This window comes from Podarcis raffonei, chromosome 5 (genome assembly GCF_027172205.1).
Source record: "Podarcis raffonei isolate rPodRaf1 chromosome 5, rPodRaf1.pri, whole genome shotgun sequence".
Lineage (NCBI taxonomy): Eukaryota > Metazoa > Chordata > Lepidosauria > Squamata > Lacertidae > Podarcis > Podarcis raffonei.
In genome coordinates this window covers 52309727-52337102 of record NC_070606.1, presented here as the reverse complement: position 1 = coordinate 52337102, position 27376 = coordinate 52309727, and the positions used below count along the sequence as shown (strand labels likewise).

Below are 27376 nucleotides of genomic sequence, written 5' to 3'. Positions count from 1 at the left end.
GCCCCGTCCCATATAATCAACCACAAGACGCAATGAATGCACTCCATTTGAATGGCAATACCCATCTACTTTGGGGATCCCAGCCCCCACAAATATATTATTGGGGGGGGGCAAATGGACCTTGGCCACCAGGAGTTGGCTCCTACAGCAGGTAGGTAGATTTAGTTGTATCACAAAAATACATGATTTTGCCAGCCATAGGTGACAAGTCCTTAAGTTATAGGCTTTGTTATTACCTACAAATTCTCTTCCACACAAATACTGATGGCAAGCATTAGAACTCTGCTAAAGCTGTCTTCCTGCAAAGTCTTTCCACTAAAAGTTAATATCTTCTATTGGACAAAATTTAAATTGGATTGAATTTGACACTTGAGTTGTCTGCATTCCCATATGAGACCCATGGATTGGTTTAATGTAATATCTGGCTTGTAATGACAAAGAGTTGAGCTACTCGGAAACAATAGTAGCTAACAAGTTGCCCTCCAGATGTTCTTGGGCTACAATTTCCTTCATCCCTGCTCAGTGGTCATGCTGGCTGGGACTAACAGCAATATCTGGAAGGCACCACATTGGCTACACTTGCAGTCAATAAATTCTGGTAACACCACTGCCATCATCAGCTTTCGACCTTTGCTCCTACCTCACTCTGTAGTCCATAGGCTTTTTTGGCCCACTGTGTCTTTAGGTCTTCTGGAACCACCGTATATTCATGAAATTTCTTCCTATAGTCAAGGTCACTAGCCAGAGTCTGGGCCTTCTTGGCATGTTCCAAGTTTATCATGTCCATTGGTAAGTGGAAATGAGCTTTATTCTTCTCAGATTCTTTTTTATATGCAATCTAGGGAATATCAAAATATTGCATTCAGCATTTTACAAAAAGAGTATAGGTGAAAACAGCAGGAGAATAATAGCAACCATCTCTACTATATATTCAACAGTCTTACTCTTTAGAATATAATTGCTATATACAGATTTATGCTTCCCTGATTGAGGCTTGAAAAGACTGAAGTTCTGATCCAACCTTTATGCCCTGGTTGTGAATGCTTCTTTCAGATACCTGTAGCGGCTCACTGTTTCTCAGCATCACTTAACATACATTTATCATTCATTATCATTATGTATATAGCGTGTAAAATGTTTTATGCTTTATCTCCACACACAAAAATGTGTCGGTGTTCACTTTACATTAAAGTTAACAACATAATGATCTTATGTATATAATTTCTGATGTAAATCCCACTGATTTCAATGGGGTTTACAGTAAAGTGCATAGGCACAGAACTGCAAGCCTTGTTTATTTTCAACAAATATTTCGATGCAGTATTTCTTGGAACTAGGGCCTAGTGCAGGGACACGGGTGGCGCTGTGGGTTAAACCACGGAGCCTAGGACTTGCCGATCAGAAGGTCAGAGGTTTGAATCCCCACGATGGGGTGAGCTCCCGTGGCTCGGTCCCTTGCTCCTGCCAACCTAGCAGTTCAAATGCACGTCAAAGTACAAGTAGATAAATAGGTACCGCTCCCGCGGGAAAGTAAACGACGTTTCCGTGCGCTGCTCTAGTTCACCAGAAGCGGCTTAGTCATGCTGGCCACATGACCCGGAAGCTGTACGCTGGCTCCCTCGGCCAATAAAGTGAGTTGAGCACCGCAACCCCAGAGGCGGTCACAACTGGACCTAATGGTCAGGGGTCCCTTTACCTTTACCTAGGTGCAGAACTAACATTATCAATTTTCTGAACATGCACAAGAGATTAGGAGTGCAAAGTGACCGCATGCACTTTCTCCCTCTCCACTCATCCGTGTGAATCTATTCACGACTGTTAACCACGGTGCAACATTACATCTCTGTTGGTGCTAACCATGGTTGGTTTTGCAAACCCTGATTAAGGTGAACCATTTTTAAGAGTACGTTTATTATTTTCTGTTACAACAATAAACTGTAACGGCTTTGACAGGCATTGAAGGACTCATTTTTCTTTTAGAGTTCTTTTTTTGCAATAACCATGGTAAGCGACGGTCCAGATGGTCAGGAAAAGAAGGGGAAAAACTAGAAGGGCCTGGAAGGGGAGAGATTTAATGAGTCTGTGACATGCTTCTGCTCGCATAACCATGAGTTTTGTGCAACCACCCTCTTACCAGATACAACAGGAAGAGGTATTTTTTTATTATTATGTACAGTAAAGGATATATAAATCCCAAGGTAATAATGAGAGTAGGAGTTTCATCATTAAAAACAAAATTTAAAATAGTAATGGGAAGCCATTTACCTCACTGCTCATTTTGGCTACTTGTAAAGAGTGAATAAGTCTTGAATCTTTGGTTGCCATTGCTTTTCCTTTCGTTTTCTCATATTCTTCTTTGTATTTAATCTGTGGAGAAAATAGGCAACATTTTGCTCAAAAGACAGATAAATGCCGGCCAAACTGTATCTTTCTTTTAAAAGTGCTCTTTAAAAAAGAACCTCTTCCCCTTATTTTTTCTACTGACAAAAACGGAAAGCCAACTGCTCAAATCTCATCCAGTTTGTCTGCCAAGTAGTACACTTTCTGTTGCATTTTAAACTATAGCAAAAAAAAAAAAAAGGCTCGAAAGGAACAGCTAAACTAATGTAGGAAGAAATTGAGAGATTACACTGGGAAATGTTAGATTCTTCAAATAATTGCAAAGGAAGATAAGTTAATCTTGTATAAATATATAGGTAGTACCAATGTCTAGAAAATATAGTCTTAAAAGTAAATATAAGTGAAATAAATAAAGCAGACTACAGTGGTACCTTGGTTGTCAAACTTAATTCATTCCAGGAGGTCTGTTCAACTCCCAGAACGGTTCAAAAACCAAGGCACAGCTTCCGATTGGCTGCAGGAGCTTCCTGCACTCAATTGGAAGCTGCGTTGGACATTTGGTTTCCAAAAAACGTTCGCAAACCAGAACACTCACTTCTGTATTTGAAGCGTTCGGGAGCCAAAACGTCGGAGTACCAAGGTGTTCAACAACCAAGGTACGACTGTGCAGAATGACACTGTTTGAAAATATTGTAAAATGGAGGAAAAGAAAATGGGTGACTTACATATGTGTCCCTCCTCAAGGACAACACATTTCTTCTCATGCAACAAGACTTTCCCTTCCTCTTCTCCTCCTTGCAGCCACCTGTGTCCTCCAAATCTGCTCAGCAGGCCTGAGCAACTATCCAGAGCAGATTAGGGAGGTAAGGCTGAGATGAGGAAGCGGAAATTCCATTGGGTGATTGAAAGTCTGCTCTTGCAACAATGGATGCCACCCATTCTTTTGGCCCTTGAGGATGAAAGGATCACTGGCCCATTAAGATATTTCAAGCAGCAGGTCGAATTTTCAAATCTGGAAATATATTCACTTTATAATTATTTATTTTAGGTTTTAGGCAATTTAAAGAGCCACTTTCAAACACTGAGGTAAGTCAGACAACTAGAATGTTACTACATTTCTCCGTTAGTTTATCAGAGTTTGTGACAGATTATTTTTTAAGGAAATTTCCATCTTAAAGCCCCAACTCAACATGTTTTCATTTCTCTATATTATTGTAGATGTCTCTTAGTAATATGCCCCAGATAAATACGTATAACCTACATCACTGGCAAGATCCCTTGAAGCTTTGGCAGCGAGCAAAGACATGGAATCCAAATTCATTTCAAAGCCGTGGCCCCTGCTTTTCTGCCAGCCTTCTTTATACTTAATCTGAGGGAAGGAAATACAGTAGTAAGTCATTAATGTGAACAAAGATAGGCAAAAAACTAGCAGGCAATTTGCTCAACAAACTATAAAATCAGCTAGCGTAGCATGTGACTTATGTTTCTAATGAAAATCACATCTTTGTGTATATTATGCAAATGTATATTTGTAGGTTCCCTTACCTCACTGTATAATTCCGCATTGGCTTTGGCCTTGACTAACTGTGGGACATCCTGTGGCAAAGTATATTGTGTTTTGGTTTTCTCATACTGGGCTCGGTAGTTCAGCTGCCAAACAATCAAAAGCATATTCAACATGTCAAATACAATTATATTTAACGGCAAGAGGAGTGTTAATTGTTAAAAGCTATTCTTAAAAAGTCGTTAGGAAATAAAATCTGAAATTATACGAAGAGTGACTATGACTACTCCCTAGCTTCCCCCCCAAAAAAATGTCTGAACAATAATAAAAAATAAATCTGCCTAAATGTGAGGCTGCAATACTTCTTAAGGGGGCTCTGAAACTGACTCCCCAGAATGCCTTTTACTTGCAAAATGTTATCCACGAAACAACTGCAAGATACCTTCTTATTTATGTAATACTTCTCATGTGTTGGGGTACAATGGAAATAGGACTTACATCACTAAGCTGCTGAGCATTGATTTTCGCTTGAACAATCTGAGGTGTGCTGGTAACAGAGCTGTATTTCAGCTTGTCTATACTTTGCTTATAGTTTACCTAAATTAAAAAATGGAGAAACACATTATGACTACCACAAAAGGTTTCGTAAAGCAATTCTCAAGGTAGCTTTTAATACAAATGGCAAATATAACGTTATCTAGAATATTCGCAGCAGTTAACCAAAAGCAGAAATCCTGTGGGGTTTTGTTTTTTTTAACTACAGTGCAATTTCATTGGTCTGGTATTTATATAAAATTAACAGCTTTCTTTCTGTCTCTTGCTCACTTTCATTTTCCAGCATTTTTAATTGGTTAGCCTTGTCAATTGTGTTAAATTGTGGTTTTAAATATTTAAAAATATAAAGGGAAATCATTAAATGGAAGAAGTTATATATGCAGAGTGTCGTGTAAAATCTTAATAAGGCAAAAACGTTATTTCAAAGTCAGCGACTGATAAGGTCAGAGCCCACTAACTTGCTAATATATGAAGGCAGCAGTAACAATACGAACCCATACAAAGCAGTATATTAAATCCACATTATGCAAGATAAAATGTCATGGTGAGGTTTCCCTTTAAGCCTATTCTTCCCAAAGACCTCCATGTTACACTACAGGATACAATTATTATTCTCGGCAGGCTTTAATTAATATTTGCCCTAGTTAATTACCTTCTCACTAAAATGCAAATTGTATGCTACTTTAAAGTAGTTGATTTAGTGAGAGTTTTTTTCCCCACCTTCTCTTTTTTTAAAAAAAGGGGGATGTGGCATCCAAATTTTATTTGATGCTACGGAGTCCATTCTTACATATCTTCCATTAAAAAATGTATAACTTATCTAATATGATCAGTATAAGTGAAACAATTAATTCACTGTTTCTGTTTTGATGTCCAGTTCTCACATCGGCAGATGATCTGGAGTGTTCAGTGCAATTTTCTACTGATATTCCACGTTTTGTTTTGTTTTAAATGGATGAAACAATGATGAAATTTGGTCTGGCTGTACATGGTGGAAAGAAGGGCAGGACTCTCTAGTAATATACCGTTGTTTTTGTTTTGTGGAAAAGGAACTGTGGCTATGAAAACCACTTGTGTAGAACAGGACATTTCAACAGATGCCACTTTATAGATCCTCAAGTGTCACGCTGCACCTCTGAAATCCTCTCCTCTACAGAATTCTAGTTTATAAAGGAAATCTCTACAGCTCTCTGCCTGGTCATCCTGCTGTCTGACGATTAGTCACTCAAGCTGCCATATACCAGGGCTTGACTGAACTTGAGGTGCAGGGGCTGTTACTTGAAAGCTATACATGTAACATTTTTCTTTCCATATCTAATACAACTCCACTCTTGCGTGGACTTCTCTGCTAGCAGAGCAGAGCACATAACTGAGCTGTTGACCCCATAAAATCTCCTCTTAACTACCTTTGAATTCTTAGTGTAATTTAGAATGTGTAGAGGGTATTTTTTAACCTTCTAAATAAATTTGGAGTTACGTGAAATGCTAAGTGGTAGAACATGCAAAAAGTTCAATCCCTGGCATTCCCAGTGCTGAGCTAAATGGTTTGAAATGGCATGCAGCTCATTTGGCACAATGGTTTCCTAAGCTTCAATGCCCAGATATAATACAAGTAATGGCTGTTCTCCAGTTTACATCTGTGATGTAGCTATAGCCTTAGTATTGATCCTGTTCCCAGTGGAATAAAGTAAACATCGGAAATATGTAGCATCAGTGGTCTATATCAAGAAGGTTAAAAAGGCAAAACCTGCAAAGCCTGTTTTGTCCTATGTGAAATTCATCCTCACACAACAGACGGGGATCCCTTAGGAATGTGCAGACATGTTTTTCAACCGAACCTTAGTGCATGCCATCAGACACTCTTTCTAGTCAGGTGTAACATGAAAAGATAGGAAGTGACCAGAAAGAGGGAAATAAGGTTATAACCAATCCCTTGTTTTTGCTCTTTGAAGTGAGAGTTAATGACTCTTTTCCTATCGTCAGGGAATCCTGGGACCTGTGGTTCAGTAAGGGCAGGCTTCCTCAAACTTGGCCCTCCAGATGTCTTGAGACTACAATTCCCATCATCGCTCACCGCTGGTCCTGCCAGCTAGGGATCATGGGAGTTGTAGGCCAAAAACATCTAGAAGGCCAAGGTTGAGGAAGCCTGAGTAAGGGGGTGTAAGGAATTTTAAGAGAGTTTGCACCACTTTCACCCAAATATATTTCTCATGGCATGCTCTAAAGGCACAAGATGCAAAAATCTAAGCAAATCTGATTCTGGATGGGAGATTGCCTGAAAACTCGGTGTATGCTGTCATGAGTTCCAAGGGGGTAGAGAAGTGGGATATAAATGTAAACGGCGCAACCCTAACCCTGTCTATTCAGAAGCAAGTCATTCTGAATTCAAAGGGACTTACTCTCAGATGGGTGGGGTTAAGACTGCAGTCCAAGTCCTTTTTTGGAAGTGGTTGTTAAATTTGTATAAAAGCAATATACATTTTGTAGTGCGGAACTGCCACTATGGGAAGCGGTAGTTCAATAGACCCACAGACTATGCAGGGGTTATGTTCTGGAGATTGCTCATAAAGCCAAAATTGCACATTGTCAAAACCCATTGGGTTCAATGGCAGGTAGGATTGCAAAAGTCATTTTTCCTGAAACCCTGCCCCCTTTCCACCCCCTTTTTAATTTTTAATTTTTTGTCACATATGTAAAGCTGAATGCACACAAGTTAAATTGATGCAAATTGTGGGATTACTGTAATCACTTTGGGATTACAACAAAAAAGGATTGACACTAGTACAGCTAAATGCAGGAGGTTAGATATCTCATTTCCAGTGCCCTGGGAATTTATGAGTCTACCAACTGGAAAACAACTTTTATCTCTTTCTTTCAGGGCGCTGTTATCATCAGCTATATTTGTCACTGTAATTAAATTACTGCCTTATACAGACCGCAAATCGTACTCCATCCCATGCAAGCAGAAGGGTGAGAATTCAGAAGGCTATTTACATCTTTCAAAGGGATCAGCTTCCTTGTTGTCTGGTATGAAGGAGTGAGGGTGGCTGGGTAATTGTAGTCAACATCATCGTGTGTGTAATCAGATTTATAGGCTATCTGGAAGAAGGAGAACAAAAAGAATCAACTTTTTTAAAAGCTGTCATTTGTTCTGAATAATTATCAGACAAGAGAAAAGAAAAAAACCCCAGTAATATTAATATTAAACACAAGCAACAAAGTAAATTCAGTGGCGTCAATGCCAAAGAAAATGAAATTATTTGCATAGTTTAACTGCTAATTGATTCTTTTTCAGCTGCACAATTAATCCAGTGCCAACCACAGAAACATTACCTTAACTTCCACCTGTGACACATTGCTTTTATCTTCATGCTTACTTTTTGTGCTTCTCACAGAGCTTCAAATAACGCATTTCAAGACATGGTACACAACGTCTCAACACAGGCACCCATCATTCAGTGCAGGAACTCCCTTCCCCTTAAGATACAGTTGGCACAGAACCTTACAAGCTTTTGATGCCAACTATTTATTCATCTAGGATTTTAGTTGAACCTATGTCACTGCATGCTGTGATGGTTATTTTAATGTGTGCATACTTCCACCTATTTACAGATGGCGTGATTTTATTGTGTTTTATTGTTTATTGGACCCTACTTTGGGATTATTTTATAATGAAAAGTGTGTAGCAAATTTTATAAATAAAAGTAATAAATAATGAAATGACACTTCAGTGAACCCAATAATAAATAAACAAAGACAAATAGCATGGGCACTGGAAGATGTTGTGTGACCTTAACAACCAAAAGCAAAAAATGCCCAGTCTGCTACAGAACAATACACAAGCCTCTTAAGGCCCAATCTGATAGCTCACTGTTATAGCAATTAGTAAAATGTAAAGGGACCCCTGACCATTAGGTCCAGTCGTGACCGACTCTGGGGTTGCGGCGCTCATCTCACTTTATTTGCCGAGGGAGCCGGCGTACAGCTTCCAGGTCATGTGGCCAGCATGACTAAGCCGCTTCTGGCGAACCAGAGTAGCGCATGGAAATGCCATTTACCTTCCCGCTGCAGCGGTACCTATTTATCTACTTGCACTTTGACGTGCTTTCGAACTGCTAGGTTGGCAGGAGCTAGGACCAAACAACGGGAGCTCACCCTGTCGTGGGGATTCGAACCGCCGACCTTCTGATCGGCAAGTCCTAGGCTCTGTGGTTTAACCCACAGCACCACCCGTGTCCCCGTTACAGCAATTAATCTGCATTAATTGTGTGTGTGTGTGTGTGTGTGTGTGTGTTTAGTAAAATCCTACGGAGAGTAAGTACATGCTGTGTAAGTAAAAAGCTGCAACCATAATATTACACCAGTGATCCAGCAACACAATGCATGCATGCTGTCCAATTCATGCAAAGTTCACTGGTAGCGTATAGATACTTCAATATTATTTACAAACACAGTCCCCCCCCCCCCATTTTCACATTTCCTGCTAATGCTTTTACCTCCCCAGAAGTAATCAAACCTATGGCTATCCTTCATTTGACCCTACTAAGATGAGAAGCCGTATCAAAATAGTATATTGCCGAAGCATTTACAACAACTTACGTTGCTTGCCAGACTTCCAACCTTCATGGCATGTGCTGTGCGTCTGTCTATGCCAACTCCTTCATAATGACCTTTCTGGTTCTGGTAATGCTCTTTGTACTTGAGCTGTATACAAAAACAAGCCTCCTCTCAGACATAGAAGTTCCCTTCTTTTATATTGCAAAGAAAATGATCAAGGCATGGGGCAGGATTCACCTCATGAACCCTCTCAATGGAAGCCCTACACAAGGACTTCTGCTCAGGGGCAGTGAAGGTACAGACAGTGGCCCCAAGAATTTCAATAAATTAAATGGGCCAAAACTTTGTTGATTACAGAGGGCAACAGGTTTGGCGCAGACATTGGATTTGTATCCTGAATCAACCAACCCATTTGCTGGTTGATTATTTTTGGCAGGGTTAACCAAGGTTACGGATTGCCCTATGACACACACCAAATCAGGGTGACCCTGTCCAAGATCAGGTGGATGCAGCCATGGTGCATCAGCCCCAGTCTGGGTATCTGGACAGAAACATCTCTACCCTGGATCCATTTAATGGGACAACCTGCTTCCTTGGGCTGGCGGTGGTTCTGACCACATCGTCCAACTAGGATACACGCCTATGCCTTATCTCCCATCAAGTTGTGACAATTGCTATGAGGTAGGCAAAAACCCCAGACAATTTGTCCAATTTGTCTGAAGGAAAATTCCTCCTTGGTCCCAAATACAGTGAACAGATCCTTCCATAGCAAGGTCTTAAGGCAGGGCCTGCTTGCTTACCATTGGGCAGCCCTGCACAGAACAGCACACAGGAGGAGGTGAGCAAGGATTGCCCCATCTAGGATGCTGGTATGTTTGCACAGGTGGAATGTTTGTCATAGTGAATCCCACCCATAAAGAACTTTCCTATTTTAGTGCCACACCACAGAAATGGAAAGCGATTCAACTTTATTGTTTATCAAGAATATATTTAGAGTAGCTATGGTTGACTTTTTCTGCCCTTTAAGGATATTTTGCCTTATCCAGTGCATAATGTCTATACAGTGCTACCTCCGTTTACGAACTTAATTTGTTCTGGAGGTCAGTTCTTAACCTGAAACCGTTCTTAACATGAGGCGCACTTTCACTAATGGGGCCTCCTGCTGCTGCCGTGCCGCTGGCACACGACTTCTGCTTCCATCCTGGGGCAAAGTTCGCTACCCGGAACACCTACTTTCAGGTTAGCGGAGCTCGTAACCCGAAGCATTCTTAAGGAGGACAGTACGTAACCTGAGGTCCCACTGTAGCTGAAAGTTTAATTTTCAAGCTTAATTCTTAAATTCCATTGATTTTAAAGGGACAGCAAAGAAATTATGCTAAGAAGCACAATGTAGCTACTCTGACACCTTTTGTTTATAAAGGATAATGTGTTGAATTCAACTGCAGAAATATAATGCACTAGGCAACAAAAATATCTTCCTATATCTGAAGTTATAAGCAGATAACTTGGTCCATATTCTGCTCTGTAATTTGCACTAAGACAGTGTTGCCTGAGGTGACCTGGTGGTATTAAGAACCCACCAAGAAGCAGAGATGAGACAATAAACATTTACAAATAACAAATAACTGTTTGATTGGATTACTGATAAATTAATTGTACTTTTTCTTCCCTGTAAAGATTTCTAAATTCAAACACCCAGCCCTGTTTTTACCCAGATTTCCTGTTCTTATCTTGAATTCACATATGTACAAACTGTGATCCCCACAGTGACTACATTAAGCTTTCTCAGAACTGTATGCAAATGACTGAGGACTTACATCACTGGTGTATTTTGAGATCTTGCTAACATTCCTGAACTGAGGGGTCTCGCAGTAGTTAATACTGTGGCCTTTGCTGCTTTCTAGATCCTTCTTATAGCCCACCTGCAAAATGAGAATTTAGAACAGTGAGAAGTGAAAATATATTCAATGGCTGGCTACGTATTTCAGTTACATCCTGCAATAAGCGAAATAAGAAGCTGCTTTATTGCATAGCAATACTCACTCTCATAATAAACAAAGGGGACGAACATCACGTTGCTAAGCATGAAAGAAATCTGAAATGTCCTGTATGCCATGAGGATATGGTGTATATTCCAAAGAGAGTTAGGCAGGCAAAAGTCCTGCTGGGATTCTGGCCACATCCATGCCATACATTTAAAGCAGTCATGGAGAATTCGAGGGAACTGTAGTTGGTGCTAAGAGTGCTGGCTTCACTGAGCTACCCTGAACAAACAGCAGTTCCCAGGATTTTCCATGACCTTAAACTGGTATAAGAGCTCTCAGATTGTTTGGTGTGGATGTGATGTCAATCTCAATTAAATGCTTAATGCCACACTTAACCAGGAGGAAGCACCAATGAATGCCATGGGACTTACTTCTGAGTAGACATGCATCAGCTTATGCAGTAAATCCCATCAAATTCCATTCAATTTGTTTCTCTGACAAACCAGTGTGGGTGTCCTGATAAAATTTACATCTGGCCTTCTTACCTCACTGTACAACTTGTTCACATTCTGGGCTTGCTTAAGAACTAGGTTTTCTTGGGCAGAAAGAGAATGGTAGTGAGCTGCTCCTTTCATCTTTGAAAAATCCTGCTTGTATTTTATCTAGAAAGAAAAAGGCAGGATCAAATCAAGTTATAATGGCTACTGGCTGGCCACACTTTCAGTTTTCTTTACTGCTTCTCCACGGTCAGCATGGCAATTGGTTTTGCTGCCCTGCTCAAGTATTTATAAAGAAACAGTTATTACAAATACATCACACTGTAGATCCCCAGCTTGCTCCCTTACAAAGAAAGAAACCTTATAAAGAGGACCGCCCTTGAACTTCCTACCACTTAGAAAAGTTTAACAATTTATCACTGTCCAAATAGCTATAATTATACAGTGGTACCTCAGGTGGGACGCGGGTGGTGCTGTGGGTAAAAGCCTCGGTGCCTAGGGCTAGCCGATCGAAAGGTCGGCGGTTCGAATCCCCGTGGCGGGGTGCGCTCCCGTTGCTCGGTCCCAGCGCCTGCCAACCTAGCAGTTCGAAAGCACCCCCGGGTGCAAGTAGATAAATAGGGACCGCTTACTAGCGGGAAGGTAAACGGCGTTCCGTGTGCTGCGCTGGCTCGCCAGATGCAGCTTTGTCACGCTGGCCACGTGACCTGGAAGTGTCTGCGGACAGCGCTAGCCCCCCGGCCTATAGAGTGAGATGGGCGCACAACCCTAGAGTCTGGCAAGACTGGCCCGTACGGGCAGGGGTACCTTTACCTTTACCTTTTACCTCAGGTTAAGGGTGGCGCTGTGGGTTAAACCACAGAACCTAGGACTTGCCGATCAGAAGGTTCGTGGTTCGAATCCCTGCAACGGGGTGAGCTCCCGTTGCTCAGTCCCTGCTCCTGCCAACCTAGCAGTTCGAAAGCATGTCAATGTGCAGGTAGATAAATAGGTACTGCTCCAGCGGGAAGGTAAATGGCATTTCCGTACACTGCTCTGGTTCGCCAGAAGCGGCTTAGTCATGCTGGCCACATGACCCGGAAGCTGTACGCTGGCTCTCTCAGCCAATAAAGCGAGATGAGCGCCGCAATCCCAGAGTCGGCCACGACTGGACCTAATGGTCAGGGGTCCCTTTACCTTTACCTACCTTGGGTTAAGAACTTAATTTGTTCTGGAGGTCAGTTCTTAACCCGAAACTGTTCTTAACCTGAGGTACCACTTTAGCTAATGGGGCCTCCTGCTGCTGCCGTGCCACCACCGCACAATTTCTGTTCTCATCCTGAAGCAAAGTTCTTAACCTGACGTACTATTTCTGGGTTAGTGGAGTCTGTAACCTGAAGTGTCTGTAACCCGAGGTACCACTGTACAATGATTAATACTTGAACCAGTGGGGTGTAGTGGTTAGAGTGCTGTACTAGGGGTCAGAGGGCTCTGGGTTCTAATTCTCTCTTCAGCCACGAAACTCCTCTTGGTTCAATCACTGGTTTCATTCAGACGGATTATGTGATAGGAACACGTCTCATTTCAGAAGACAGCCAGCCCAAAATTTTTAATATTAACTGGAGTTATTATTAGAAGCTTGAACTCATGTCTGCAGATTAGCTGGGATGCCAGGACACTAAGCTAGTACTAAATAATTCAATAGTTACCCAGCGTTTAATATTACATTTCCACTCAGAGATAGACGGTGAGCAAAGCCTTGTTTAAACAGGAATGAAAATATTGACGAATAAGGAGTAAGGGTCCTAGCACTGAATGTTTGCCCTGGTAAAACTGCAATGGTGATTCATGATGACTCCATCATCTGCCTGCTTTTTGTTGCTGTTGCTATTTATGGCGTGCATACATTTTCTGAGATGCAGCCGAATGAAGGTTAATCACTCCAGTGCTAGTTCTTTGAGTAAACTGATTAGACGGAACACAAAGGTTCCCTCTCTGGAAACAGAGCGGGCCATTCTGGAAATGGAAAAGCATGTTGGGATCCAATCAATTATCTCTTTGGAATTTGAGATTTAGACCAAACGTTAGAAAGAACTTTCTGATGGTAAGAGCTGTTCGACAGCCGAACAGACTACTTTGGAAGGTGGTGGATTATCCTTCATAGGAGGTTTTTCAACAGAGAGGGGTTTTTGGGAGGGGGATCTGCCAAGGATGTGCATTTCAGGGGTGGGACTAGATGGGCCTTCCAACCCTACAATTCAATGATTGCATGAAAAAGCTGCAAGAAGAACATTTTGGTGGTGCTCAAGCAAATAAGATTATATATACAGTGGTACCTCAGGTTAAGTACTTAATTTGTTCCGGAGGTCTGTTCTTAACCTGAACTGTTCTTAACCTGAAGCACCACTTTAACTAATGGGGCCTCCTGCTGCCGCCGTGCCGTCGGAGCCCGATTTCTGTTCTCATCCTGAAGCAAAGTTATTGACCTGAAGCACTATTTCTGGGTTAGCAGAGTCTGTAACCTGAAGCGTATGTAACCTGAGGTACCACTGTATATGCACGCATATATGTACACATGCATACAGGATACAAATATTCAAAGCAAACATATAGCAGACAAACTTATTTAAAGACAATAGCCCATGCACAAGGCTGCCTTTGGCATCCCAAAAAGCTTTGGTAGACATTGGTAGGTTTTGTACTCCCCACCCCTTTCATATAGCTGTTTTTCAAAAGTATCTTCTCTGTTTAGAAAGTGGTTTGGGGACACTAAAATGGGGGCTGTTGGTTGAAGCCCTCTCAGTTGTGCATTTCTTTGTATCCTTCCTGATCATTATAGAAATCATGACTACTTTGCTCACTTTTGATACCTAAGCAGAAAAGGAATGTTGTGGTTACTTTGGGGGTGACCCTCTAGAGCTAATTCCAATTGAGAACAAAGTTTGATCTTTCACAACATACAAACACATATCAATACTTCCATTTTGGAGGTCCACTAAAATAGTGCGCTCAGTCATAGACAGCTATATTTGACATCATTGGATGTGGTACAAGAACACCGAGAGTCCTAAGGGGTCTCACTCCTTTTATAAGTTCCCACTAGTTGTTCAAATAATATGACACCAGAGAACCTTCTGGTTATTATAAGCAACTTCTTGCATCTGGCCCACGCTGACCTAGGCCTCTTCTTTCATACTTACATCACTCGCCAGTTCATTCGCCTTCTTAGCGTTGAGATACGCTGGCGTGATCATAGCAGGAAAGCTCCCTTTCCCTCGGTGCTCTTCATATTCATCCATATAATCCTGAAGAACATCCAATAGTTATCATTTACTTCTCTTTAACTTATTCATTTTGGTACACTTCTGTCTTACCAACAGTCTTCCTAACAAGCAGGCATACCTCACAGTTTCCATATTTTATAACACAACCCACACCATACATTTAAAGCACACCTGACACACATTTTAAACATGTGGCTTCTTCCCAAGAATCCTGGGAACTGTAGTTTTTTATGGATACTGGGAAATGTACTTTTGTTAGGAGTAAACTACAGTTCCCAGAATTTGTTTTTGGGGGGAGCCATATACTTTAAATATATGATGTGGATGTGACTGATTTGTCTCTTCATCCAGTCTCCTTTTCAAGCCATCTCATTCAATTTCCAGCTTCTGGGTTTTTTGTTTTATGCCTCTCAATGTCCAGTCAGCATTCTGTGGGATACTTTTTTGGGGGGGGCTTCCTAAGGCTGCCCCCCAATTAATATTTTTGTTTTTTTACAAACCTTATTACTCTTCCGAGTCTACTGCTATCTAATTCTTCTGCGTGGTTGGTATGGCTATGGCTACATAAGAGCAAGCCATCAAAGCCTTGAGATCAGTATCCTTACATAGATGTGAAGAGAGTCACATCAATATGCATGAGTTAATATATATAGATGTGAATACTTTTGCATTGCTCCTTACCTGACTAAACTGATTCACATTTTCGTTTGAGGCACCAGCAGAATGACTTGCTTTTCCTTTAATCTCCTTTTCATATCTTTGATGATACTTCACCTGAGAAAGCAATGGAGGTGAAAAGGATGTGTTTATTCTGCTGATCTTACAACCTAAACAAATTGCATTTGTTTGCTTTTAAAGCCCACGGAGCTCATTTTCCATACAAATTGCTCAAAGGGGCATACAGTAGAAAGGCAAAGTGAAAGATCCATCTTTAAGAAGTGGGCAGGGGAACAATGCCAAACCATCATGTTGTATAAAAGGGTTGTGCTCACCCAACTTTTCCAAATAATGAGAAGTTTTGCCAAGGCTGTTTTCTTTAGAAGGAGGTCCCTGGGTGTTTATGGCATTTTGTAGCATACAGTTTGAGCACAGAACAAGCGCTCCAGCCAACAGCCAAAGGCCACTGCTCCAACTTTAGAGCACCACAGAGGGGTGAGGTAACCAGCATCTTAAGATCAGCATATTTCCTTCAAACTTCAGTCTATCCTTTGTTTCATTAGCAGACACTTATTTTCAAAGTAAGTCTGGACAATGCAATGATGCTAAAATACAGAGAAGTCTCCACTCCTTAACAGTGGAGATTTGTTGACCTAGCAATGTCAGGATTTTTCTCACAACAGGAAAGTGGCCATAATTTTGGAAGACCAAGTACAGATTTTTCTCCAATATGTGACAACATATAGATCACACTTTTGAAACTTACATCACTAGCTAATTCATTGGCTCTTTTAGCTATCTGGTAAGCCGGAGTGATCATTGCAGGGAAGCTCCCTTTCCCTCTGTGTTGTTCATACTCTTCTGTGTATTTTAACTGGAAAAAATCGGGAGAGTTTAAATCATACAGCTATAAACAAGCAAAAAGTCTATCTACTTGGTCTGCTCTTCTGTTCTACTTACATCACTCGCAAGCTGCCCCCCAGCCTTTGCATGAATTACATCTGGAGTATCCGCAACACTGGTGAATTTGGAAATCCGGTCTTCATGCCCTCGTTTATATTCCACCTATTGTGGAGAAGCGGAGTCAAAGAACATTTGAAAACTATGAAGAACTGTCATCTTATCTCTTGCAATCAAGCATCAAATGACAGTAAAAATAGATGATCTTTGGATTTGCTAATATAAGTGTTTCCAATATTTGGCCCTGAATTTAAATTCCTTGGTTGCAAATGCAAATGAAACAGCAGTTTCTTACTGATGAAAAGAGGCTGGAATAACAACACATTCTGGCCTTATTTGTCAAAATGTTGTGCTCCAGTTTAATTCACCCCAAGCCCATCAGTTGCCAAAGATGTTTATTTCATAACAAGGAAATGGCAGCGGAGGAGTAAATGCATTAAAGAGCTCAATCTAGAAGCCTATTAAAGCCTGTTAAATGACTAAACTAAATGGAAATGCTGAAATTTTTATTTGGATGAAACCGCTTTCTTGAACACAAGCCCAGCGTGCCTAATCAATAACAATCTCACATGCTTTCATTTTCAATCTGTGTTAAAGCATTATACATAATTATTGGAATAACAACTAGAGAACTTTGCTTCAAGGTGAATCTTTTCTGGGCTTCATTTTTCTTTCTCATCATAAACGACATGCATATTGTTAATTAAAATAGATTTCTAGATTGTTGCGGATGTTATATACTAAAAAGAAAGTGGGCAGGTAGTAAAAACATCAGCCAATAAAGACTGTTAAACACAGCTGAGCTAAAGAGGTAGGGGAGAAGAAATACTCCTGTTTTCCAAACCCCATGTAATCATGCCTCCAAATTGTTGAGATCTCTGGTTATGAAGCATTTAAAAAGTAATCACAACATGTACTCAAACGGGGGGGGGGGGGGCGTATCAAACACAGCACTAAATCCAAGTGAAAGGGAAAGCACAAGTACATTATCAAAGATTTTTGTGAAACTGATTGCACAAGACAAATCAGCTGCTGTACAAGTTTTTGCTAGCACAGTTGTTTCATTTAATTCCTTTGTTGCACAACTTTTGCCCGCTGCCGTCTAGCAGCACAAGGGCTCTTATGCTAGCAGACTGAGAACACTGGATATGGTCCACATTCTTTTTCTTTTCTTTTCGGCAATTTAATCATGTATCAAACTTAGACCTTTGACTCTTGCTGTGAATATTGCCCCCCTATGCTACAATCTCTTTGCCCTCCCTCAAAAATACATGCCCCAGGAACTTACGTTACTGGATAGCTGAGAGGCCTTCTTGGCTATTTGATAAGCTGGAGTGATCTGAGCGGGAAAGCTGCCCTTTCCCTTCTGCTGATCATATTCCTCAGTATATTTCAACTACGACAGAGAGAAAAAGGTGTGTTTAAACTTGTTCGTCAAACTAATTCCTCTGAGGTAGGAGAAGAGGGGGAACTTTTCTGCCATGAATTCCCTTAAGTTCATTCATCTAAGGATGCAAGTCCATGTGAATGATCTCTCCTTGATATATTTAACTCACAAATAAAGCTGTCATAAATTGGAGGTTCGCTTACATCATTGTCCTGTTCTTGAGCTATCCTAAGCATTTCCGCATCTGGGATGGTTTCTGAGTACCATGATTTGCCTTCTTCATACGCAGCATGGTAGGCTTTCTAAAAACAGAATACATCATAAAATGAGGAACAGGCACAGTGGTAAACACTTTTGACTCCATCTCTAAAGATCAGGGGATTAGACTCTTGACAGGATGTAATCTATTAATATGTGGCTGGCTGTGACCACATTCCTTTCTTAGGTGGCTCCTGCCCCAAACCATGCAGATTCTCATTCTACTTTTCTAAAGGTGGTGGCTGCATGGGAAAAGTTCCTGACGATTCCCTGCACTTTTGCACCCATAAGCTGCACATGAAATTCTGGCACTTTAGTTCTGAGCACAGTGAGCCTCTTTCATTTCAGTTGAACTGACATTCCAGTTACCGTATTTTTCGCTCTATAACACGCACCCGACCATAACACGCACATAGTTTTTAGAGGAAGAAAACAAGAAAAAAAATATTCTAACGAAACAGCAGATGTATGATTTTTGTGGTTCATGCTGTGGCCACAGACATGTGATCTGACGGTGAGTTTGGGGTAGCCCAATGCAAAAATCCTGAGGATCCATGTGGATCCATGCTTTGTAACCACGTTTTTGCACCACTGTGGCCCCAGGCAACAGTGGGTGCGTGGTTTTTTTGGTGCAAGCTGTAGCCATGGACATGCTATGTGATCTGATGGTGAATTTGGGGTGACCCAGTGCAAAAATCCTGAGGATCCATGTGGATCTGTGCTTTGTAACCACGTTTTGAGTGGGGAGGGAAGGAAAAGCACTCAAGGGACAAGGGACACGTGTGGGGTGGGTGGAGAAGGATGCTGTTAATAATGCAGAAGAGGGGTATAAGAGGAGAAGGCTCCTCTCCTTTCCCGCTTTGCTCCTTTAAAGCAAGCAGGCTCTCTGTCCCTCTCTCCTCCCCACTCAGCGGCTCTTCTCCCGCTTTGCTGTTTCAAAGCGAGCCACGGAGGAGGGAAGGAAGGGGAACCATGGATCCTCTGCTCACGACTGCAGCAGATCCCCCCCGCCATCCGTAGGCATTCGCTCCATAACACGCACAGACATTTCCCCTTACTTTCTAGGAGGAAAAAAGTGAGTGTTATGGCACAAAAAATACGGTAATTTTATTTCATCTCATCTAGAGAGGACAAGATCCTAATCCTATGTGCCTGGTGTCTTTGCCCATAACTGCAACATGCTATAATTACAAGGCAGTATAATCTATACTTTTCTGAAAGTGAGTAGGCACAGCTTGAAGAACTCCACTGCCAGTGCTATTTTTGGGGGGGGAGAAGGAGATCAGGAACCTCTCAAGGCACTTTAGTTGGCAGCCCTTTCCTCATCGCCCCCTTTCCTCTAAACTTCTTGAAATTATGAGTGATCCGAAGGAAGGTTACGCAAAGGGAAGGCCCCAGGCAAGAGTAGGAAAAAGCATCTTCCTCTAACCACATCCAAATCTCTTGAGCTGTTACAGATATAATATAAGGAGAAGGAGGGGAGGAAGTAGTGGGGTTCTGGGAGTAGTGGTGCTATGAGACTGCAACTAGCACAACTTTTTGCTGACCTGGGGGCTTTCCTTCCCCTCCCCCTTAATTGTTTTCTTTCTTTCTTTTTAAACAGAACTGCAAATATCTAGTTAATTAACAATGAAAACCGTATGGGATAAAAAAAATGCAAGTAAATTGCATAATACATCATCCTAAGTATTTGCATGAAGGCATCATAAATCTTCAGATCAAGCTACCAGTATCTTAGCCAAAGACATGTACGGCCTGATCTATGAAGCATTCTCCTGGCGCCGTTTTCACAGAACCAGATGAGGCTTACACCCAAAGAGTGTTTGGGATCCAGGTCATAGCATTCCAATGGCAATAGTCAGAATAATTGGAGACATATTTTGAAAATGGCTTCCAAACCAAATGAAAACATAAAGGGGTCATTTGTATTACGGTAATACAGAATGTTAAAGGCATAAAATTACAGTTTTGTAAATGGTGCAACCTAGGAGCCTGGAGGATAGCAGAGCATCTGCTGAATGTTCACTAGCAAGTAAGTTATTGATACGGGTCTCTTACCTGACTGCTTAGCTGCTGCATCTTCCTTGCAGCCTCCATGTCTCCAGATTTCACATTCCAGTGAAAAACAGATTTGAACTTCTCACCCTCTTCTCGGTACTTAATCTGCATAGACAGACCCAAAATGTTATTTTGAAACCTATTTCAGAGGATTATATGCCAGCCTTCATATTCAATATTAAAGAAAGATAGGCTTCCTCTTCAATCTGTTCCCTATACAGTGGTACCTCGGGTTAAGTACTTAATTCGTTCCGGAGGTCTGTTCTTAACCTGAAACTGTTCTTAACCTGAAGCACCTCTTTAGAAAATGAGATCTCCTGCTGCCGCCACGCCGCTGGAGCACGTTTTCTGTTCTCATCCTGAAGCAAAGTTCTTAACCTGAGGTACTATTTCTGGGTTAGCAGAGTCTGTAACCTGAAGCGTATGTAACCTGAAGCGTATGTAACCCGAGGTACCACTGTATATTCTGAATTTCAAAAGGAAAATTCTGTCGCACATATTCATTTTTGAATACCCAGCCTCAGAATTTTGTTTTTTGGCATAATTTTCTCCACTTCTGCCTGAACTACCAAAATGAATGGGTTAGAGCTGAAGTCACTTGAAACAGCAAAAAGACAAGGCAGCAGGTATTGGGGAGGGGGGAGAGTCTGAAATAAGACATGGTCTCACGTGCTTGAAGGGATACAAATGGCAAAACTACCAAATGAAAAAGACAATCCCATTCTTTTGGTATGCAAACATTTGTATAAAAAATATAAAGTAGAAAATACTGTCTTTTGATCCCAGTACAGGAAATTGGGCATGTATTGGCTTCTCTTGGTACCTTCGTCAGTTTCCCACTATGAATTTACTATGTACAAAATATTAACATGAAAATTGAGTCTTATAAACCACTCTATGAACCTCAAACTTCCTTTTGTGATTGAAAGAAGCAGGGTGTTTCTTAAGTGACAAAAGAAAAGGAAAGTGATCTAGCACTCACACACACATACATTGAAGTAACTGGATCTCTTATCACAGCCATCAAACAGAAATAGAAATTGTTGTTAATCTCAAACACATTCCAGAGCAAATCTGTCATGCACAGTTTAGAAGGAAATGTATTTGTTGCTGTTGTTATAGCTTTAGTGAGAGATATTGCAAATCCTGCATGTGTGTTTTAAATATGTAATAATTTTTCAAGAATTATCTTGGAAAAGCACAATATAGAATGAGGCTGTTAAAGTTGTGACAACAATATTCCCAATACTTCAGAGGAAACAAAAGTGTGTGTGTGTGTCATATCCTTATCCTATTCTTATCATACATTCAGACTGCAATCCTATGTACACTTACCTGGAAGTAAACCCAAATGAATGCATAGGGCTTTACTTCTGAGTAACTATGCATAAAATTGTTCTAGGCATCAGCTCTTTCTACTGTGAAAACTGGGGCAAGATATAAAAATTTAAATCTAGAAATTTGGAAGAGCTGTAACTCAGAAGGCAGGGTTTTTTTTGAAAAAAATGAAAGCACAGAAGGATTTCAGATTTCCTACAGCTAGCAGCCCCCTGACATTTCACCAAGTTTACCCAATGCAACCATGTAAAACTCACTCGACTTTACAATTTTGTTAAAAACTCAGATCCAAGTGCCAGGTTCATCAGAGGTTTGAAAAGTCTTTTTGTGTGTGTGTTTAGCAAACCTAGGTTCAGATTCTAATGAATCTGCAGACACTTTTTGATTTGGTGTCAAAGACTTGACAGTTTCAGCGGAGTTTTCCTTTGAGTTTCCTGGTTCATTTGAAATGAAATTTCAAAGGATGACATGGGACCGTGAAACAAAGCGGCAGAAACCGTGCGCACGAACTCTTCTAACTGACTGAACCCGGCATACTTTCCACACCTTAGATCAGCATCCCTAACAATTTTTTGGTGAGGAAGAACGTAGATTTTCAATGGCTGAAGGAACCACTAAGATGTTCTGCAGTTCTTATTTAAGTAGGGCTCCTTCAGAGATGCACTTTGTGAGTATAACCAGGTTTTTTAAATGCACAGACATTAAAACTTGGAGTTTTCGCATTGCGTCATAAGCATAATCATTCAGTTCTGCAGTTCCTTACACTTGAAGGGTCTTGGGTGGACAAAACGTGTGTCAATGTGCAAAATACAATCATGAATACAGCACATGACATCATGGGCTGTCCTCAGAGTTCGCTAGATGACATCACAGGAGACCGCTACCTCAGGAGAGCGAGGAAAATTCTCAGGGACGACTCACACCCTGGCCAGCACCTCTTTAATCTCCTACCTTCGGGCAGGAGATACAGAAGTATAGTCAGCCGCACCAACAAGTTAAAGAACAGTTTTTATCCGTGGGTTGTTGGGCTGCTGAATGGAAAAAAATAGTGGTGCAATTGACTTCCGACAAGCACACAGAGCGCGAACAAGACTGAGTGTATGGGGGGGGGCTTGTTTAATTTCACTGCACACAGGTGGTGTAGTGACAATAAAGGTTTATTATTGATGATGATGATGATGATGAATCAGGCTGCTAATGTATTTTTTTCCCTTCTCCCTTTACAATGAGAGTCCACAAGAGAACCCTGTGCAGTCCAGTACAAACCCATTCCTTCAACTCTAACCTGGTGTTTGAATTGATGCAGAATTCATACCATTGTGTCAAGGTCAAGCCTGAGAACAGTCACAGTTTGCCCTTGTGTGGCTTCTACATGGGTTTTACCGTATTTTTCGCCCTATAGGACGCACCGTCCCATAAGGCGCACCTAGTTTTTTGGGGGGGAAATAAAGCTTCCCCCGACCCCAGCCCCCAAACAGGCAGCTCTCTGCAAGCCGGGGGAGCCCAGCGCTGGCTCCCGCTGCTTGCTGAGAGCTGCGCGAAGCCTGGACGTGCTGAGCTCAGCGCGCACAGGCTTCAGCATGCAGGCAACTCTCCGCAAGCAGCGGGAGCCCAGCACCGGGCTCCCGCTGCTTACGGAGAGGTGCGCGAAGCCTGGAGAGTGAGAGGGGTCGGTGCGCCCTGACCCCTCTCGCTCTCCAGGCTTCAGCGAAAGCCTGCATTCGCCCCATAGGACGCACACACATTTCCCCTTCATTTTTGGAGGGGAAAAAGTGCGTCCTATAGGGCGAAAAATACGGTAGTTAACTGAGATTTGCCTAACACAGGTTCTATCTTCTGTTATAACCTTCAGAAGGAAATAGGATGATCCAAGGAAGGGACCCACGTTGTAAACAACTTCATTGGCACTGAAATACCCTCCAATTCATTCTGAAAGGGCAGCATTTGATAGTTAGATTCATTTTTGATGGCCAGATATCTGATTGGCTAGAATCACCCATATGATGAGTACAGGATCCATTACTCTCACTTTAAAGGTAGCATTTGTGCTTAATAGTGCACATAGAGTAACCAGTTCATGTGACTACACAGCACTATGATGTGATCAGGTACAGTATGTGATTGCTAACTGGCTGAGATCGCTTTAGAAGAAATGAAACTGGTAAAAGATATGGCACCAAAGCAGCAGCAGAGGTGGGAAACTGCATACAGATATGAAAAAAGGAGGATGAAGGGTTTGGTCCATCTATCATCACCCTAAAAAGAATATGGGTGGGTATGCTGATATGACTGACAAATATTAAACACATTAATTCCTAAGGTATCTTACCTCACTTACTGCTTCAGTCTGTTTTTTCACATTTATATTTACTGGTGTCTCAAAAACACTAGTGAATGTGTTGTTTTTTGGGTTATGTCTGTAAAAGAAAGCAGATACAATTTGGAAAGAAATAATCAATGTCCCTCAAAAAACCAAATATTTCTTATATGTATGTACATATCTTAAAACAAAGAACTGATTGCTAAAATACAACTAGCATCTAACATACAAAGTTTAATTTTGCATAGTTACCTACATCTTAATTTAAAGTTTCACTCTATTAATGTTGCTTTTCTAATAACAAAAGGAAATTGCAGAATAAAAAAACCCAAAAAACAGAAGCCACTTCATCATTTCAGAACATCTCAGAAAAACTGAACATATTGACTTGCAAGTTGAAAACACCGTATTTTACTTATCTTTCAGCTCTAACAACCACACTTATATTAAATTATCATTATATGTAACAAAGGTCAAAATGCAGTAACCAAATTTCAGGTTATGAATATTTGATCTTTCAAATAAAAAAATCAAGAGGGCATAAAATGATCCAAGTTTAAGGAGAATTTCTTTTTCTTTTTTTCTATTACACGACACAGTCCTTTTCATAATCAGTGCCGCACATTATAAAGACTTTGACTAAGGAAACTTGGGGTCAATTAGTCTTCAATAAAGTTGCTACATAAAATTAGCCCCCCTTTAAAAAAAAAGTATTTACAACTGTCTTGTGGACTGTCCATTGATCCCAGATGCCTGCCACCAGATAAACTGAGCATCATTGTGCCAACTCTGATTTCATAATATAATGGTTGAGTGTGTGTCCATCACATGCTGAAAGCTTTTTGCAATTCACAATGAGATTTTATTGCACCCTGACAGGCAAGCCTCATAAACTGTTTTTCATTACTACCTGGTGCCATGTAAGGTATACAGCGCATATCAGGAAGCTGGACAAAAAAATTATTTATATCTCTCAAACAAGAGCAGAAAGAAGACTGCTGATATCACCCATATATAGGTATTGTATGTCCAATGCCACCTAGTGACTAAATTATGTAACAACACTATCCATCAAGCACCAAGATACATTGAAGCCAATACAGTGGTATCTCTGGATGCGAACGAGATCCGTTCCAGAGCCCCACTCACATCCTGTAGCGAACGCAACCCACGTCTGCGGGTCGTGTTCGCCGCGTCTGCACATGCGCAAGACGTCATTGCGAGCGTCTGCGCATGCATGAGCAGAGAAACCCAGAAGTAACGCGTTCCGTTACTTTCGGGTCGCCGCGGAGTGCAACCTGAAAACACTCAACCCGAAGCTACTTTAACCCAAGGTATGACTGTATATGTCACTGCACACAGGCTACATTTTTACAACATAAGGATTATTCCACATTTCTTACAGTAACATAATAACTGCAAATGACTACCAATGTTTAAATGTGCATTTAATCATCCCAGAGACACTGTTGTGTATTGACTAGATCATAGTTGTTTTTTTACTAAATCCCGCTCCAGCTATGGGACTCAAAACATGGGCTTGAGCAAGTCACTTTCTCTTAGACAGCAATTTAATGTGATGTAGGAAATCTATAGGGACGCGGGTGGCGCTGTGGGTTAAACCACAGAGCCTAGGACTTGCCGATCAGAAGGTCGGCGGTTCAAATCCCCGCGATGGGGTGAGCTCCCATTGTTCGGTCCCAGCTTCTGCCAACCTTAGCAGTTCGAAAGCACGTCAAAGTGCAAGTAGATAAATAGTTACCGCTCCGGCAGGAAGGTAAACAGCATTTCCGTGCGCTGCTCTGGTTCGCCAGAAGCGGCTTAGTCATGCTGGCCACATGACCCAAAAGCTGTCTGCGGACAAACGCCGGCTCCCTCGGCCAATAAAGCGAGATGAGTGCCGCAAACCCCAGAGTCGGTCACGACTGGACCTAATGGTCAAGGGTCCCTTTACCTTTACCTAGGAAATCTATGGTTATTTTTTCTCCTTTGGATTTAAAAAATTGTGTAGCATTCATTGGGAGGATCTGGTTAATTTTGGAACTGTGACACTATGTGGAGGTGCATAAATGCTGTTGCTTGTATTATTTTCCTCATGAAAATAAGCCCAAGAAGTTACTACTTAACTTACCATGGGGCGGAGGGGGGAAACACAGATACACAGTTCAGGTACTGGAATATTTCCCCTCCACTGAGCACATAGCAACTTCAAGATGAGGGCAATTTTATTGGGTATATAACATGGTGGAAAGGGGCTGACATGGAGAAAGAGATATAGATATCTAACAATGAGAGATACTCTTAACCATTAACTCAACAGATAGGCCACATCACATCTAGTTGGGCTCTTAACCTAAGCAATCACTATATTGAGTTCCTTGGATCTAAAAATAATATAATAATCTGTACCAAAGTATGCTTTTACACCAGTTAAATTTACTCAGCTCTGATCCATAAAAGTTTTTCTCACAATATGTTAAGGTGCCATAATCCTGTTTTCAGGACTTTCCTTTTCTTTTTTGTTGTTCAAAGTAATATGTTATATGTTATATGTTAAAGTAATATGACTACACCTCAGGAGTTTCCTACAGTTTTTCAGAGTAAAAACACTGAGAATAAAGCAAACTAATCTATGGGGTGGACTGATAATCTAAAAATGACTTCCATAGTATCAGAATTCAATCCAGACTGAACCTGTTGATAGATAATATAAGCATAATGTTGCCTTGCTATATATCGGGAGAAAAACTTACGCTTGACAGTAAGGCATTTTCTGGTGGCTAACAAAGTTATTCACGGTAAGCATCATCTTGCAGACCTCGCAGTGAAAGCAGGCTTTGTGCCATGTCTAGAAATAGCAAGGATAAAAATACAGTGAAAGTTGCTTGTGTTTCAGATTTTATTAGTCTGTTTTAAAAACGTATAACTGATTATTCTTGGCAGTCTAATAAACAACACTTCTCACAGTCAGAAAAAGCATATGCCAAAGATCAATTTCCCGCGTGTAACCTTTAAAAGACGTAAAATGTTTCGCCAAATTACACCCTTGGCAAAGTTCAGTTCTGACATCCAACTTACCCGACATGAATTAAGATTATGAAAGCGTAGAATATTTTCTACCAAGTTAAATTAAAGGAGATGCAGGTTGTCTATCCGAAAGCATATTAGTGGGTTATTTATGTAAGATACTTTTTTTTCATAATGGTGAAGAATAACAGCATCTACTGACCTGATCAATACAGCTAATCTTCTCTGCGGGATAAACCCCGTAGCCACATCTGGCACAAGGCTGAATATTCATCCTGAAATTATCGAAGGAAATAGAAAAGACTGTATCAAAATTTCAAAGGAAATTATAACTTTAAAATGCCTTGTTTCCTATAAATCACACTCCGGTCTTGTCACGCCAATCCACAGTCCAAAGCTTCTCCTTGCCTATTGCTGAGCTTCTACTTCGAACTCAGCTGTTGTCTGGTTTTTAAAGCTGCCAGTTACTAAGAGGGGCTATTTTGGCAACTGTGTAAGAGTTCATGGAAGGGAAAGAGACGGGAGAATTCAGCAACACCTTTCTCGAAATAGAAGAGTGAACTCACAGTGAAGCATCATGGTCATATGAGCCAGAACATCTAATTGTTAATATTTAAGCTATGGGGTTTAACGGTGAGTTGCCAGAACCTCAGGATGGACTTCTAAATAT

At 41.1% G+C, this 27376-nt stretch overlaps 1 protein-coding gene across 2 annotated transcripts in view; it reads right to left on the bottom strand.

The window, feature by feature from the left end:
• Nucleotides 1-27132, bottom strand: part of NRAP (nebulin related anchoring protein) — a 68683-nt gene extending 41551 nt beyond the window's left edge. The window contains exons 1-19 of one of the 2 annotated variants that reach the window (XM_053389159.1): nucleotides 26909-27132; nucleotides 26433-26527; nucleotides 23689-23776; nucleotides 20022-20126; nucleotides 17909-18007; nucleotides 17607-17714; nucleotides 16319-16423; nucleotides 16125-16232; nucleotides 15383-15475; nucleotides 14618-14722; nucleotides 11487-11603; nucleotides 10774-10878; nucleotides 8999-9103; nucleotides 7394-7498; nucleotides 4343-4441; nucleotides 3886-3990; nucleotides 3602-3709; nucleotides 2266-2367; nucleotides 641-838 (exon numbers count right to left, since the gene is read on the bottom strand). In XM_053389159.1, the coding sequence (XP_053245134.1) occupies nucleotides 641-838; nucleotides 2266-2367; nucleotides 3602-3709; nucleotides 3886-3990; nucleotides 4343-4441; nucleotides 7394-7498; nucleotides 8999-9103; nucleotides 10774-10878; nucleotides 11487-11603; nucleotides 14618-14722; nucleotides 15383-15475; nucleotides 16125-16232; nucleotides 16319-16423; nucleotides 17607-17714; nucleotides 17909-18007; nucleotides 20022-20126; nucleotides 23689-23776; nucleotides 26433-26527; nucleotides 26909-26980 (2022 nt within the window). In that variant the 5' untranslated portion in view covers nucleotides 26981-27132. The remainder of the gene's footprint in view (nucleotides 1-640; nucleotides 839-2265; nucleotides 2368-3601; nucleotides 3710-3885; nucleotides 3991-4342; nucleotides 4442-7393; nucleotides 7499-8998; nucleotides 9104-10773; nucleotides 10879-11486; nucleotides 11604-14617; nucleotides 14723-15382; nucleotides 15476-16124; nucleotides 16233-16318; nucleotides 16424-17606; nucleotides 17715-17908; nucleotides 18008-20021; nucleotides 20127-23688; nucleotides 23777-26432; nucleotides 26528-26908) is intronic. The other variant, XM_053389160.1, reaches the window with a different exon arrangement.
• Between the last annotated feature and the right edge of the window lie 244 nt (nucleotides 27133-27376).